At 35.2% G+C, this 17,695-nt stretch overlaps 1 protein-coding gene across 1 annotated transcript in view; it reads left to right on the forward strand.

The window, feature by feature from the left end:
• ARAP2 (ArfGAP with RhoGAP domain, ankyrin repeat and PH domain 2) overlaps positions 1-17,695 on the forward strand; it is a 115,318-nt gene that overhangs the window by 54,325 nt on the left and 43,298 nt on the right. The window contains exons 13-19 of the mRNA XM_085322743.1: positions 2,409-2,583; positions 3,962-4,096; positions 5,539-5,683; positions 8,743-8,845; positions 9,491-9,689; positions 10,747-10,810; positions 16,486-16,649. Of these exons, the coding sequence (XP_085178869.1) occupies positions 2,409-2,583; positions 3,962-4,096; positions 5,539-5,683; positions 8,743-8,845; positions 9,491-9,689; positions 10,747-10,810; positions 16,486-16,649 (985 nt within the window). The remainder of the gene's footprint in view (positions 1-2,408; positions 2,584-3,961; positions 4,097-5,538; positions 5,684-8,742; positions 8,846-9,490; positions 9,690-10,746; positions 10,811-16,485; positions 16,650-17,695) is intronic.

Consider the following 17,695-nt stretch of genomic DNA (forward strand, 5'->3'; position numbering starts at 1 on the left):
AAGACTTGTGTACAAGACACACTGTCTATGAGTTTTAAAATGACTTCACCTTGAGTTTTCTTGTAGGGAGCAAGCAGCCAGATCCTGCCAGTGAGATCCACCAAAAAAAAAAAACAAAAACCAAAACAAAACAAAAAAACAAACAAAAAACCCAAACAAACAAACAAACAATTCACTCTTCTAAAAAAGATCTTACAGGTTTAAGTTTTTTCAGATTTTTTTCTGTGGATGAAATATCTATAGTATTTTAAAGCATTTTTAATGTTATATCCTGGGGGGTTTTTTTGGTTTATTTGTAGAAGATATGCATGTAGAAGATATGCATGTACCTTTATGCTGCTTATAGTATGTTTCCCAGTGCCATCAGTAAATGTAGATGTTTGTTTTCAGATTCACACTTTAAAGATGAAAATTTCCACTTCAGTTATTTAGATTCCTCCTTAATTTATTTCTGACATATTCCATGCCTGCCGTCTAACATTCCAGTACGTTAGATGATTCACAGAATCACACAGAACCACAGAGTGATTGAGATTAGAAGGGACCTCTAGAGATCATCTGGTCGAACCCGTCTGCTCAAGCAAGGTCACCTAGAGATGTTGCACAGGAAACGATTCATTGTTATCAAGGGTGAAAGTAGCTTGTGCACACTTGCATAGTAGCTTATAGTTAATAAGAAATGAAGCAAACTGGAATTAATGAAATGATGAAAAATGCAAGTTCTCAATGTTTGTTTTTATGCAAATAGATTGCGTATAGTTATAAAGTGGAAAACTGTAATTGTAGTTTTAAATTTTACGTAGTTTTGATGTCCAGTTGACTGATCTACACCATCTGTTGATTTCAGAAACATGATTGTTTAGAATTTGTGAATATTAAAGAGTTAAGACACGTATGTTCAATGCATTCAATGACATATGGGTCAAATTCTCTCAAAGTATATACAGAGAGTGTAGAGAGATGGTAGTGTTAAAAACTGACTGTGACCTGTACTAGAGATTTCATTCTTTCAATAATTTTTGTATTAAAAATGGAAGTGTTTTCATATATTTCATAGGTCATATGTCATAGTTACATATATATAAGAAGCCAAAACAAAGGCATGTAAAAACATTGCTATCTTTAAAACACTTCTAGCCAAAGCATGGAACCACATCTCTGTTTCCCTTGAATTCAGGTTTGCTGTATTTCATTAGAATGAGGAGATGTTCTTAGGTTTAATGGAGAACCCTTTACGTCTTTGCAATGTAAAAAAATTGTATTTTTTTATTTATTGGTGATAGCTATGCAACAGGTGTTTTTTTTTGTTTTTTTTGTTTTTTTTTTGTTTTTTAATATCAGAACTGCTGACCACAGAAAATTGAATAATTTGCTGTATTTTACAGACTTGATTTTTCTGAAGTTTCTGTTTGTTTTTTTGATGAAGTAAGGGGGTCTGTCAATTAAGCATTTAACTGCTGGGTAATATCATAGGTAATGATGAAATTCTATATAGAGACATGAAATTACAATTTAATAAAGTGGCCATTCCCAAGTAATTATTGGACCTTTATTGAACTATCTGCCTTCTCATCTTGCCTTCTGGATGCTTGTATGTTTATTAGAGCAGCTGAATTTTGAAGAGAAATACATGTGTTGAGCAATTGTGGCCTTAATCATTCCGGAAAAGCCTGTTCTTTAATAAATACTATAAATACACATTAAATCATAGAAACTGTCATGGAGTAGATTGCTGAAGTTATATAGCTACTCTGGATTTTAAGTTTTGTGAACCAGTATCTTCGAAAAAAGGATTTGTGATGTCTGCCTTTGTATATAGAAACATGAGAGAGGTTGGATTTTTCAATAAGTACTGATATCTTTAAACCTCAGATAAGGTGACCAAGTATGCAGACGCACTGAACAGTGGTCACCTTTATTGAGTGAGACCATGAATTTGTAAAACTACTATGAATTTCACTATGGTTTCTAATAATGAGTTTAAGGATCTGATCTTGTCTCTTTAGTTGAACTAAAATTCTATATTATTAATAATACTATGTGTTTTTAGTAGTTTAGTAGATGTGTGATGAGAGGTGAGAGAGAATTTTTGACATAAACAGAAAGGTGTTCCTCCAGTTATGATAATTCATGCTAGCCTGCTTTATTAAAACTGGTGACAGCAACATCTTGCAGGATTTGGGTTTTGGATGGTTGAGTGTCTTTTGGTTAGGTGGGTTTTCGGTTTTTGGTAGATTCGTACCATACTTCATGACTCCTGCTACTTTTCAGTGATAATGGTCTTCGAGGATGCAGGGGGATTGACTGTATCAGAGGCGAAAAGATCTCTTGCAATCTAAATTGCAAGTACTTGTTACCAGTAACTTTCTGATGTAAACAGACAACTACTTTTCCCTCTGCATGATCAGGCCTTGTGTGCTGCAGTAGTTAAACAAGATGTGCTGGAAACTCTGATGTTGCTGTTCAGTGGGGCTGATGTTATGTGTGCCACTGGAGATCCTGTTTACAGTACTCCATACTTACTAGCCAAGAAAGCTGGACAAAGATTACAAATGGAATTCCTCTACCATAATAAGCTGTCAGGTAGGAAATATTCTCTTTGTTTTGATTTTCTGATATTATATGAGCAAAAGGGAGTAAGGAACTCAGAAGAATATAATTGAAATTGAGTTGAACAATGATAATATAGGGAGGTCAGCATTAACTGGATTTTAGCAGATAGCAAATGCAGTTATGTGTGATTGACTTGTTTTTTACTCAGACATCAAATTTAGGATTTTAAAAAAATAGTTAAATACTTGATGGTAACTCAGAGGCCTCATACTCTTGTTTTGCAGCACAGAGAGAAATATCATATGTTCTGCCCATATTACCAGGCTGTTACCCGAAAAGAAATGGATATTTATAATTAACATCTATCCAAAGCACTCCTGTGGGTATTGGTGTTTGTTAAATGTGATTAAGTTGGTATGTGCATCTACTGCACTCAGACTTACCTGTTTTCGCAAACTCTCCTCCCAAAATATAACTCACCTTTTTAATCTGTAATAGGATCTATCCCTCCAACCACCCTTTTTCTGATCATAACTTCTGTTATAGCTCAGAGCACATGATAAACTGTGGATTTGGCTGCGGAAGCGAACAGGTTTGGTCTCAATGGGTGACTGTTATGATGCTCTTGAAGTCAGAAAGCTATTTTTAAGAAATTACAAATGTGCTTCAATGTACTTTTTAAAAGAGCTGTTGAGTGGCTGAAGTAGTCTGGGAATGAAAGTTCACACGCTGATTATACTGGAAGAAATCAGCTATGCTGTACTGCAGCCAGCAGTGCAGACCTACTTCTGGACCTTGTTTACATTGTCTCATGCAGCTCTGCAAAATGGCACTACAAAAGCTTTTCAGTGGCAAACTCCTGAATGGCTTAGGGCTTTCTAGAACAAAAGCGGTGCCTACAGTTCTGCGTGAACCCTGCTTTGAAACAAGTGCAGACGTCGGATCCTAGTACGTTGAGTTGAATCGTGTGTAAACAAGCAGCGATGTTTTTTGCTGCTTATGCTGTGCGGTGGTCCTGAGGCTGCAGAGAGGTTTGCTTCTCTCGGCTCTGTAGCCAGGACAGCCAGCGGTGTGCCCGGGCTGGGGCTTGCCTCTTCCCCTTGAGGACAGGGAAGTCACTGCAGGTTGACAGTGATTCTCCTTATCATCATCTGGCTGCTGCCAGAGTTTGTGGTAAACGTCAAGATAAACCATCAGGAAATAATTCCCTTGTATACAAGTATGCCAAATAAGAGATGAAGATGAAAGCTTACTACAGCAACTCTTCATTTATTTATTTATTTTTACCAATGTTACAGAGCAACTGTAGCTATGCAGTAAGAAAGACATGAGGAAAATGGTTATAACTAGTATTAGAGGAAGTTCTGTGTTACTTACTCCTTTTTCTTCTTTTTTTTTTTTTTAATAGATTTCCCAAACTCTGATACTTGTTTCGAAAGTGGCTTCTCTCAAGGTTCTTCACATGCCACCTTCCTTTGTGAATTTTTATACAAAGTTTCTTCTACTACTGCTAAGCTTCTTGCAGAGAAGAAATTAAAAGAAGGTAGTTCACTTTTACTTTATGTATTTGAATTAATATGCATGGTATGGTTTTGTTAAACTTCTTATGTTACTTGTTTAAAGATACATATATCTTTGACATGACACGTGCTTTCTTGATCCTATAGACCTCTTTCATATAAAGAAAATCATGATTGTCTTGATCTCTTTATTCAGGGGTTGACAGAGAGAGAAAGAAGAAAATTGAACTACTGAAAAATGATTAAGTTAATTATTGATAAATAAAAACATTTAAGAATATTTCTCACATTAATGATATTTGCATAGATGTTACTAGCTGCCAAGAAAGAGGGGGAAAAGTTGTAATTTTTAATTGGAAACAGCTATTGCCTGAGAACTCTAATATATCTCAGCAATGTCTAGAAAGATATTATAAGAAAAGGTCTTTTACTCTTTAAAACATAGAATTTATAATCTGTTTTTCCCTCCCGTGTTGATATTTTTTCTATGTGAGTAACTACGTACTTTCGTAAAATCTCATTAACATGAGCTAATACGGTATGTGCACATTGCAGATCATCAGATATTGGTGATATCATTTTTTTTCCCCCTTCTTGCTGTCATTAGAAAATGTGATGGCTAGAGCAGCAGTATGGGTGAGATAACAGTTTCAGTTCCCTCTGTCTAAGACGATTCAAAGAAGATGGTTGCTTTACCCAAGGAAAGTGAGCTGGCTGTTTTAATTCCGGAGAGGAGAAATACGTTATTTTACATGTTATATTTAGGTTCCTAAAAGAGGGTAAAAAATTAAATATGCCAAATAATACTTTGAGTTGCTCTACGATTTAAAATAAATAAATAAAATTTTTAAAATTTTTAAAATTGTTTTCCTTGGTCTTGTGACAAAGAGTGGGCACCACCTAACACTGGAAAACAGATTGACTTCGACTCGGCCTCTGTTTCCAGCTAACATGAAAGAAAGAGTAGCCCTTTTTTGCTATTACATACAATAATTCACCCATTTGTTTTGAAGTTCACTATCTTCAGGATATATTGTTCTTGGAGTTTTCAGCAGTGTGTTTTCTTTTTGCTTTCTTAACTCTCTGTGCTAAATAGATAGCATGATACTATGTATTATCTCTTTCCTCATCAAGCTCTAGGCAAAGGAAAAACAGTAAAGTAAAAACAGAAGGCAAAGCTTACAAAGCAATTTAATATACTCATAAAATAAGAATGAGTGTATTGTATATGAAATACTGTTTTATGGAATTACCATGTGCTAGAGTTTCTGTAGGTTAAGTAGTATCAACACAGATATTGAATTTCTGGTCTACTGAAGTCAATGGGACTGAGATTTCATCATAAATTTATTACTGTGCATCCTATGAGGCAAGCTTTGTAGGAAGAGGTAGTTCCTTTTTTTTTTTTTTTCTTTCTTTTTTTTTTTTATAGCAACTGATTTTTCCATTATTTCTTTTATCACAGATTGCAACAGAAGATGGTGCACTTTGGAAAGTGGATTTCTAAGCTACTATGAGAATGATAAAGCTACCACTCCGAATGGAATGATCGACATCAGTGAAGTTATCTGTCTTGTAGTGCACAAGTCAGACTTCTTTTTAAATAGAGGGTAGGTTCCAGAGTTAATAATTTAATAAATAAATATGGATATTGTTAACAGTTCTGTTCTGGATTTTCATGGTTGTTCATTTGTCCCTGAATTTTGGACATGCATTTTAGAAAAAAAAAAAGAAAGGGTTGATTTATGATGAATTCAAGAAATAAGTGCTAAGTGGTGTCTGGGGATTATTTTAAAAGTGATATAGTGAAAACGTTAGGGTAATTTAAAAGGGCAGCACAAATTAGATATGTCTGTTTCTTATTAAATTTGTGGTGCATATTCTCAACACTTAAAGGGTTACACGATGATAAATTGAACAATTAATAGTCACTTTTCTTTCTGGAATTGACCTCTGCCTTAAGCTAAAACTCTTGCTTTGTTTCTTCCTGATAATAAATACAACAGTTTAGAGTTTTTTACAATCCTTGTGGTTTTAGTCATGGGTCTTTTGGCCTCTGAAGGCCAATAGTTGAGCCTTCTGCAAGTTCTTTGTTCTGCAGCTGAGCACGATATCGTAACTGCTGAACAGTCAGTTAGTTTGAAGATGATGACTTTTCCTGTCTGCTTCCACTCCTCGACTTCCCCAACTCAGCCACCAGGATAGGTACCAGGCTCCTTCCACACAGAGAGAGCAGGAATGTGAGACAAGCATTCGGCCTCGTGAAGACTCCTTACGAGGTGGTCTCCACGTGACTTTTTTGTGATCTTGATTTTTCTTTTGCATCTCTCACACGTGCTGTCATCTGCCTATAATATTGTAAGCCGACAGGAATCAACTATTGTCTTGAGTGTAAAATACAAGGATTACAGATACTGTAATAAGATATAAATGGCACCGCAAAGTGAAGGTTTAAAGGAAATCATTTTGGTTTTGTATAAAACATTAATATAGAGTAAAAGTGTATACACGCTTATGACTGTCTCAGAGTCATGAGGAAAACAACAGTATTTCCAAGAACACTCCTCAACTTCTAAGCATTTTTGAAACATAAATTAATTTTTCTGTGTTGTTCAAATAACACACCAGTGGGAACGGATACATATGAAGTTTCTGTGGGAGAGATGACCACTTCTTATGAATTCTGAAACTTTACCTGAAAAAATGGGGCATGGAGAGGAAGAAAATTCCTGGCTTATGAATGGCTGTAATTGACTGACAGAGGTAGACAAAGGTGTTTTGTTTTGACTGCAAAAAGCTCGGTGGAAATTGTTTTTAGTTTTGTCCAAAGTATCAACATATAGAAGGAAAAAAAAGATGTGTGCTAAAGTAAAACTGCAGCAACACTGAAATCAGATGTCATTGTTCCCCTTAACTTTACTGCAGGGGGGGTTTCTGCACGCTCGTGCGTGCGTGTGCGCTGCGGGTTATGGATTCCTAACAGACACTATAACGTTCCTTTTTAATCTTTTTGCATGTGTGAAAAATAACAAACAGATCCTTGTATTGTGTATATATAGTACTGGAACACTTGAAGCTGCAAAGGGTGCCTGTGAAAGGATGGGGACTATGCAGTATGCCTCAGAAAAGGATGCTCTGAAGAAAGGACCTTAACTATAACAGAAATAAGGGGAGTGGGAGGGGAGAAATCCTGACAAATGGTGATCCATCACCATACTATAAAATACAGAGGAGATAGTCTTCATTGTTTTGAGGTGGCATCCCTTAATGGTGTCTAGAAAAAAGAAAAATACCATTTTTCCCTTCTGTCATGAAATCCAGCATATTGCTTTCTACATTTCCAAATGATTGAATAATACATAGGTATTAAAATTATTTCATCAACTAAATACCTCACTTTGGGGGAATGACAAACACCCTGATATGCTGTACCTGAGATATGTATTCGGGTAGTTTTATGATAAGTTTTGCTAAATTCCACATTTTGTACAGTGAAACAATCTGTCCTTAAAATGCTTGTTCTATTAGTCAGAATTATGTATTTAAATATAATTTTCAAAATGGTTATTCAAAAGAGAGAAGTGATTCAGGTTCAGTTTTCCAGACTGACTAGACAAAACTCAATCTCCAGTATTGAAAGGAAAAAGCATAGTCCAGCTGACTTAGATTTTAGAGAGAGGTCACAGGTGAATAAAACCAAAATGCTAAATCATAATTTATGTAGTAAAGATTGACTCTAGGCCCAACAAGGTATTCATGTTCTCAATTTCGCTCAGATTTCAAATGGTTTGTCTTTCACAGTTATTTTTTTAATATGCTATACTATTTTGGTATAGACTTTATAGTACTCATTACTTGAGAATTACAGTTGGAAATAAATTGGTCCATTTTTTAAAACAACGGTATATTAAATATCGAAACATCTTTTAAGAACTTCTTGAGCTACTACAGCAACTTAAAAATGTGACAGAGCCAAACTCTTCTGAGTATTGGCAGGCAATATAAGGAGGGCAGTGGCCACAGATTGCCGCTTGGGAGGTTCGGTTTGGAAGGCAGAAGAAGCCTTTCTGCTAGAAGGGTAGCAGAGAACTGGAACAGGTTCCCAAGAGAAACAGTAAAATCTACGTGCTTGAAGGCTTCCAAGACTTGGCCAGGCAAAACCATTGATGAGCTGATTCAGGGTTGGTGATAGTCCTTCTCTGAGCATGAGTTTAGACCAAATGACCTCCAGAAATCTCCTGCAACCAACATTTCTGTGATTCTATGATAACTTATCTGCAGCTTTCTAGTCAGTTAATTTATTTGCTTTTACTGAACCTAAACAAAATGTTTTAAATGTATCACGGCAATATTCTTGCTGAAATCACATGAAATTGCAGATGCAAATAATTCCCTGTGAATTCTAAAGACTATATTTAAATATTTTTATTAATTTCAGAATTGAATGCAGTATCCTTTAGACATGTATTAGTGACCTGAAAGGTACTTTGATGGTGTTGTGTTATATAAAATACCCTATGTTATTAGCCAGTTTGTAACATCAAAGGAGATATGCAGATGTATTCCATAGGAATGAAATAGTGGAACTATAGAGAGAAAAATTGAATTCTTGCTTGGCTGCCATTTTAAAGACTAAATACAGCTGTCTTTTTCCTCTTGCTTGCTTTAGGGACATCTTTCCCTTTGAAATCTACTTAATGTCAGAACGTGTTTTTCTATTTGGAGCTGAAACTGCATATTCGCAAAGAAAATGGACTTGGGCAATAGCTAAGGTAATATTGATGATTATCTTTTCAAGTTAGGCCAGGAACATTTGCACAAAGAATAAAGTGGCATTGTTGGCTTAAAATCTTCTGGGAAGCAATTCTTGATGAATACTGATCTATCTTATGTGTAAAGGTTTTTATACAGCAGGAAGAAATAAATTCTGTGATTTAATGTTTTAAACAAGGTAATACAATGAAATGGAAAAGGAATTGAAATAACATTTTAATACTGGCCTTACGAATATCTTAAAGGTGCTGTAGCTGCTCATTTCAGTGGATAATAGTGTACACTATGAATTTATTTCAGCTAAGTTGTTTATGGTTGCAATTTGTATTTCTTTTTCAAGAAACAGAATTCTTAAAGCAATACTGTGCCTAATACAGTACCAGATGCTAATAGTCATGTTGCTAATAAAATTGCTTGTAACTTAAAAGGAAAACATTTGGCTTGTATAGTGTGAGTGGAGAAAAAGGTACTGTACTTGATTTTATGATTTAAACTTAGTGTTTATGTCCTGTTATGAATCATAAATCCAGAAATCATCTGATAATGCAGGTTTCATCTTTGTATCTTATAGATTTGCGATATCTTGATTTTTTTAGGGAAAGAAGGGGCAGTGTTTTTCTGACTCATCTATTTCTGTTTGGTAGCATTTTGTTCCCCCTGTGGCTGGATGTTTTTTGGAAAGGGACTGTGATCTAATTGGACAGCTGTACTATAAGGACTGCCATAACCTGGACCAGTGGCGAAAGGGTTGGTTTGCTCTGGACAAGTCAAGCCTACATTTTTGTCTTGAAATGGAGAATGCCCAAGAAGACTCGATATATTTAAGGAGGCTGCAAGAACTAAGTAAGAATTTCAGTTAACATCTAGAATTCTGGAAATACTCTTCAGAATTAATTTACTGTTGTCACAATTCCTATTGCGTTTTAAAAGCTTGAACATTAGGGAGCTCAGTAAATATTCCTTTGCATGAACTAGGTGCTATCCCAACTCTCTTCTAAATATGGTAAAGTTCTCTCTTGTTTTTTTTTTTCCCTAACTTGATGGCATACACTAGAGATATTTTCACTGCTTCATAATGAATGAGGGCAATTTTTGTTCCAGTTGCAGCAATATCTTTCTTACAAGAGTACCGAATTGTATAGTAATACATGACCTTTGGGGACTATTGTCTTGTCTTCTTGACAGTACAGAAGTGTTCACTGCAGAATCTACTCTTGAGATGATCGACAGACTTAGTTTTAAAATACTCAAAAGTAGTGGAAAAATTATAATTCTCTTTGAAGACTATTTCAGAGACTAATAGACATTTTTTTGCTGGTGCTAAAAGTATTCTTTGCTCAATTTCATGATGTGGAAAAGTTAAGAATATTTAGACGAATGGTCTTCCATGGTCTTCCATTTTTATATCAATGGCTGTAGTTATACTTTGAGCCCTTTTTAAGTGTATCTGCCTTAGATGTGTTATATTGAGCAGCAGAGTATGCAGTATAGGAAAGTAAAAATAAATTGAGTTTTTATACAAAGTAGTGTAGATAAAATAATTCAGCACTGTATCGATGATTGTCTTTGTAGATACTGTTACATTTCAGATTGATTTACAGGAACTTGCCTAAATGCCATTGACCTTTCTATGGTTTATCTACTGCCCCTGAATATTTCCTGTGAATAACAATGTGAAAGTACTTTTTACTCAGGAATACTCTTGTGCCTTCAGCTGTCATTTAAATTTGTGAACACTTTCTGATCTTGATTCAGAATTAAAAGGTCGGGCAGTGTGAGATTTTAAATGTTTTTAAGAATTTCATGGTACTTCTGTCACTGAAGATCGCTGAAAAAATATTTGTGTGTGTATATATGTGTATGTGTACATAATATGAATGTGTGTGTGCTTTGCTTTTAGCAATCAGTAGTGTGATGCAAAATGGAGAAAAAGTAGATGTCCTGCTGCTCGTTGAAAAAGGAAGGTAAGGTCTCTATTTGAATAAAGCTTTGTGATCTGCCTGTATATTGGTGTCTTGGAATTCTTGCTGATCAGTTGTGGGGCTTTTTCACTTGTGGTTGCTAGAGAGACAGTGAATTTGCAGACTTCTTAAAGGAAGAAAGGCTTTGTGTATTAATTACGTTTTATGTCTGTGTCAGGAAATGCTAACAAGTACTGCTTAATTGAATGCAGTTTTCCCACTGAGAAAATTATTCCCAGTCAGATTAGTCTGCCAATAATTGTTTCTTCAAAAGGGCTTCACTTCCTTTAGCCTGTAAAGAAAAAAAAAAGTACTTCTGTGGAGCATTTATCGCTTACTTCTCAGTTTCTACTGCTGTTATGTCCTAGAATTCTCTATGTAAATCTTTGTAGATTAGGACTTGAGAGGGTATGTATTATTCGCTTGGTTAGTCTTATTGTAATGTCTGATTTCAGTTAGCAGCATACTAGCTAGAAAAAATACGCTTGAGAAGCAAGTATAATCCATGTCTGCTTGAATGTTCTGCTATCATGGCTCTGTCAAATGTAGTGATATGGGAGGGTGATAAATTATAAATGAGGCTAGGCTTCTTATAAATGAAGTTAGGCTTCTGATAGGGTATTTCTGCCTTATATGTGAGTTCGATTTAAAGAGGAAAATAAAATTATTGGAAGTGACAATTATTTCACGATAGAATTTATCTCATGGATAGAATATTGGGCAAACATCTGTAAAGGAAATGGTCCTCTGTTAACTCAGTCTTCTGAACAGCTGATACTAGGTTAAAAAAAGATTGATTATATCTCTTTTGGGGGGAAAAATAGATACCTTTGACATCTATGCACAGTTGGAGAAACTCCTTGCAACTTTTGTCAATGTTAAGTTTTCCTCAGATACTATTTAAGCTTCAAAAATGTGTAGCACATCAGAATTTAATAAGGTGTTGTAGATCAGAAACAAACACCTTTTCCTTGAAGTTTTTTCAAGAATAACGTTGAAAGGTTCAGCATTAAATAACATGCACAGAGCGACTAGGGAACCAGAGGTATCCTATTCAAGGTACAGTCCAACAGATTAATGCAAACCATACATCTAATTTCATAGATATAAGTGCAGAGCAAAACTTATAGCTCCAAGTCAGATTTTATTATTTCTTCATTATGATATTTCTGTTAAGTGAAGACAGGTTTTCCCTGAAATTCTTTAATAGTTTAATGGAAATTCTGAGCTATTTGAAAATAATTTCTACAGGAGCACTGGCTGATGTATTATGACCGTGAATATGTTGAATTTTTCTCCACTGAAGTCTTCCATGATAAATTCAAATACATAGTGTTCATGTTATCTTAACCATTAGAAGCCTTATAGGTATGACAGCTTTGGCAGAGTGATTCTCACTCAGGATATTTCAGAAGTATCCAGGTGTTCAGCAGAGTTGCATGATATTTCATCTTGCAGTGGTAAAAAATTTAATGTGCATGAGTGGAAAATGAATAAAATCTTTATCTTCAGATTCATATTTTTTATATGTAAAAAACCCAGCAATTTCCCCTCCCCTTCCATAACTCTATGTAAATTCATTAATAAGAATAATATATTTTTTGGCTAGAAGTCAGTATCAACTGAATGATATGCCCGGTTTCCTTTTTTGTATTTAATCTTATATCAGTGCCTGTCTAATGCAGAGTTGGAACTCTGCATTAGAGTGATAAGTCTATATCACTGATCAATTGATGGCTTCCACATTAATTCTTTAGTTAGTTAAACCCAGGATAAATATACCTAGACAAACCTAGGATAAACCTTGAGTAGTCTCCTACTGAGGCTCATATTGTTCTTCTGTTTGTTGGTCTAGCATCCCACTACTAACAAAAGCTTATGCCCGTTTTTTGAGTCCCAGTCACTGGGCTGGTTAATGGTGGGAGGTCATACATTATACACATCATGCACCTTTGAATGACTTGTTATTCAAGCAAATGAATAACTGGTTACAAACAGAGTTCTCATTTAAAAGTGATTCTGTACAAGTAAACGATTTCAGAACTATGAACGCTTGTAGGCTTACTGCTAAAATAAATATAATAACTCCATGAATTCTGGACTTCTAAGAAATAATTAGTAGTAAATTTATGCTTATGATAAATTTATAGAGTACATAAACTGAAGGTTCTTCTGATCCATAACTACTCAAATGGAGAGTCACTGCTTTCAGGCATGGGCAATACATAGTTGCTTTGGTTATTAAATGTTCGATGTCTCTCTGCTTTTGAATTGATTAGGGGCTGAAGGTTCAGTATGCTTTCCAGCTTGTGTACAGTAAAAGAGAGAACAGTACCAAAAGACACATGAGGTTTTTCATAGTTTTTGTTCTTGTTCTAATTCTTTCTTTTTGTATTTCAATCTGAAATTTTGTACATATGGATCCCATATCCCTCCCTCCTCCTTTTTATTTCTTTTTTTGTTCTCTTTCTTCTCTACTCTGTCTTCTACTCCGAGAATTAATAAATTAATAAAGATGGTATTTGATATGTTCAGCAAAAAGAGACTGCCAACTCAGAAATAAAGGTTCATACTGTACAAACATTGCAGAGTAATTATGAGATGTTGAACCAGACTAATGTAATTTTTTAGTAGATAGACTATTTTTATTTTGAAACTCAGTAAACTTCCCTAATTTTCACAATAATCCTAGATTTTTTCTAATTGTAGAATTTTGTTTCAAATCACAAAGATGTTTCATATTCGTGTTTGAGAGTGTTTATTAATGTAAATTAAATCAAGAACACACTTTCACGGCACCTATTAAAATTTATTTGCAATGCAATTTCTGTTAGAAGTTACTAATACTACCTACAATACAGGTGGAAATCCTGACTTATCCCAAAGCTTTTTTTTTTTGATGACATAATCAAAGCATAATTCTTTCACCTCCTCACATGTTCTGCTTTCAAAGTTAAGCCTGCTTCTTCATTTCTCTCTAGATTTCTCTCTAGATGTGGCAAACTGCTTTCCAGACTTCTGTATCTGACATTTCCCTCTGCGGTTACGAAGAGATATCTTGTGGTTTCTGCCATATTCAGTTTTTCTTGTTCCCTTGATCTCTCCTACCTATCTGGCAAATTCCCAAAGCAAATGACTAATGATACTTGATTATTTGTTGTCATCCAAACAAAAGTTTTCTAGTAGATGGGTGAAGAAGCATAACTGTTATTACTCAACAGAAGTCAATAGAGAGACCTGATTTTATACTTTAGAAGGGAAAAGTATCTGAAAAAAAATGTATGCAGCAAGATATCTTCCATATATATTATTGCCAAATCTCTAGCCTTTTACTTTAAGGAAAAGCAGTTGTGCAGACAAGTCAGTACTCAAATGTTCTTTTATTATTTTTTTTCTGTAATCATTTAGGCTCTCTCTTAGGTATAGGTGAATGTTTTCAGACCATAATGTAATCCAGATAATGCCTTTTCTTTTTTCTTTTCCTGTTACTTTTTTTCCTGTTCCTGTTTCTCTTGTAGTTAGCTCTTTCTTATTATAGGTAATAAACCTTCTCTGCATACTGGCACAATTTCTTTATGCTGATAGTTCATCAATTACATTGCTATATTTCTTTATGTGATGTAGTAACTCCGCTGAAGGGAAGATGGGAAGATCCATAGGGGATATTCTCTTTCACGTAGTTTAAGTAATTGGTATATGTATCAGCTGATTGACAGGCACTTGATTTAGACTCTCATATCTCTATGAAAATATATAGGTGCAATATGTTTAAGTTAGTTTAATACACTACTGTACTTCCTCTCCCCTCCTCTAATATCTATTCACTGATAAACAGCAGAGTTGCTTTTTTCTTTTGTTTAGATGTATTAATATATTTCACCTACGGTAGCCTGCTTCCTGTATATATCATAATTCTTTGGCTAACAAAAAAAATCTGTTGATGCTTCCATTTATCTTTTTGCATAGTACTCTAATGTAAATCCCGCTGTTCTGTAGAAAAAGAAGATAGTAATATATAGATGCGTGTTTCCATGGGAGGAAAACTGGATGAATAGGCTGAAAAAGTACAGAAAACACGCTGAATAAGCCCCTATTCTGAACATTCGGACATCTGTAGTGTACATACTACGTAGATTAGAAATAGCCCCAGATTCCTAGTGAATTCCAGAACTGCTCATTGGCTTGCACTGTGCCTTCACATGAGCTGGACACAGAACATCGTGTGTAAAATTTCACTAAAGTGCCATTAGATGAGACATGAAATAATTTAACACCATATTCTTGGTAAAGTTAGCTTTTCCCTTCTCCCGTGCTGTTCCCGTCTTTTCCGTTGTGTTAGCTCTGACGATCACCCGCTCTCTTCTTGTGCTGATTCAGTCCTGGAAACTGGCCCAAAGCTGTTTGCTTTGTTGACTGACCTGCGTAGGGAACGTACGAACACCAAGAAGGTGAGGTGTAGAAGACGGCAGTAAGCTGTGATGTTCTCTCATTCTTTTCTTTTAACTGCACCTGATACCACTGACTGAATTTAGGTATCTTGTGTGAGAGATTGAGTCGTCATCTCCCCGCTCCCACCTCTCAGCAAAAGAAAAAGAACAAAGAGGTTTCACATATAGAAAAACGTGATTTGAACAAAATGAAATTTTGTTTTAATCAATTATGAATAGTTCATTTTTTAATTACCTTTATAAAAGTCCTTTGTATTTTGCTAAAAAGAAGGAAACATATGAAAAAGCAGAACATATTTACAATATACAAAAATATATACAATACACAATTCCAAAAAATCCCATTTTGAAATAAAAGTGTTCAGTTCTATATAAAATGTATATGAGAGAGATTGCTATGTAATTTAGTATTAAAACAGCTGTTACTTATATGTGCACACATGGGTGAACATATTCTCTTAAACTATTCAGTTTTGCAACTGTCTCCTAGAAGCTAGCCTGTCAAGGGTAAACAGAGGAGGTTATTGTAGCTTGTTTAAATAATACAGTTGGAACAAAAGCAAAGCATGCTTTGAGATAATCAGGTAGGTAATTAAAGGGTTAAGTTTATTCTACTGGGATGCCGCAACTGTTTTTTCATATATATTTTTTCATATTTTTTTTCATATATATTCCTTAGATCTATGGCTTCTTAAGGGGGATCATTTCCATGCAAGTGACAGAGGGAAGGAGAGAAGTTCAAGGAGTCTCAGCTTCTTCACAGGGAGGGGAAAAAAGAGCAAAACAAGAAGCCTTTTCCTTTGAAAGTTGTCTGAAAAATCCGTACTTCCTGCTTAGTGGCTATTTACTGTATGAATGCACAGCAGGAGTAAGGCCAGAAGAGTAGAAGAGTAGTAAAATGTTTGTCAGGTCCTGAGGAAAGACCTGACTGTTTGAGGATCTTCTTCCATTTATTGTGACACTGCTAGCACAAATACTATGTTATTTGCAATGTTGTCACAAGAATAATGACTATTATAGTAGGTGAGAATTCGTTGAAGAATAAAGGTGCTGTAACAATAAAACACCACAGCTTTCTAGGGTAGAAGGTTCCTTGATGTCGTATTCCAAATATTTCCTCAAACCATTGAATTCTGATAACTGATTTCTGATAACTGCTATGCTGCTGTAGTAGAACAACAGCAGATTTCCACTTCTTCTCTGGTTTCAAAATCTTTTTAAACTTTGCAGAACATTGTACATCCATGGTCATACGAAGTTGGATTTCATGGTCTGGTATACTGCAATTGAAAAAGCAGCAGGTACAGATGGTAATGCTTTACAAGATCAGCAGCTCAGCAAAAATGATGTTCCTATTATAGTGAACAGCTGTATAGCATTTGTTACACAGTATGGTAAGTATAGCAGATTTTTATTCAACTTAACATCATTTGTATAATACCTAAGCTGCCACACCATCAAATCTCATTGAATGCATTTATGTATACATAAACTAAAACTGTGCCTCTCATTAGCCCTGCTGCTTGTTGGTTGGATAGCCAAGTACAGCGCAATGCATCTGAGAAAGAGCAGTCTGGGGAGATGCAGCTCAATAGGCCCCCCTTTGTATTTTTAAATCTGACTTTTCTGCTTGATGTAGCTCAGCCTTTGGGTCCAGTGCCTCAGAGCAGAACACCTCTGGCCAGAAAATAAGCTATGTGGACCAGGAGAGGTTGTGGCCTGGACTGGTCAGCATATATTCTGGGAAACTGGGATAAACTCTGCTGCCCCTGTTGAGTCTTAAGGCTGGTTCTGTTTCAGCATAATGGCCTAAGAAAGTAGAATTGCTTACAGTTTGCGTAAGTAATTATTGCCAGCATAATTTTCCATTGCATTAGAACTTATATAGATGATGTCTGTTTCCATTATACTGCTGAGAATTAATCAGTCCTCTTGGAAGATGCTACATACATATCAATGCTGTACACATCTGTTTTCAGGATAATGCTCTCTGTGACCTCTGACAGTATGAGAAAGCCTAATTTATATTTCAGTAGTGGATATTTAAGCAAATAGCTTTGGACTAAAACCAAGAAAAAATGATTTGCTGGGGGAGGGGAGTGTTATCATTAGTAATGGGAGTAATAACAGTAATAGGAATTACTGTGTTTCATATGCCTGATAATTATGTTCCTCACTCAGAACTATCACTAGATGTGTTTTAAGTTAAAATTCAGTTTTCAAATGTCTTTTAAATCTTCATTTAAATAATTTTTTGTCTTACCGTGTGTAATAATGTTCATTTGAAAGTTGATGGCATTAGGCAGAAAGGAATTACTATCTGTATGAGGAATTATTATTTGTATACATTGCTTAGGTTCATACCTGTTTTTGCTGTCATAATAAAGATTCTGTCAGTAGTTGTAGCCTACAAGTGAGAGGCCCTATTGGGTCCCCCCAG

This window comes from Rhea americana, unplaced genomic scaffold, assembly GCF_003343005.1.
Source record: "Rhea americana isolate MKP2758 unplaced genomic scaffold, rheAme1 scaffold_8, whole genome shotgun sequence".
Taxonomy (NCBI): domain Eukaryota; kingdom Metazoa; phylum Chordata; class Aves; order Rheiformes; family Rheidae; genus Rhea; species Rhea americana.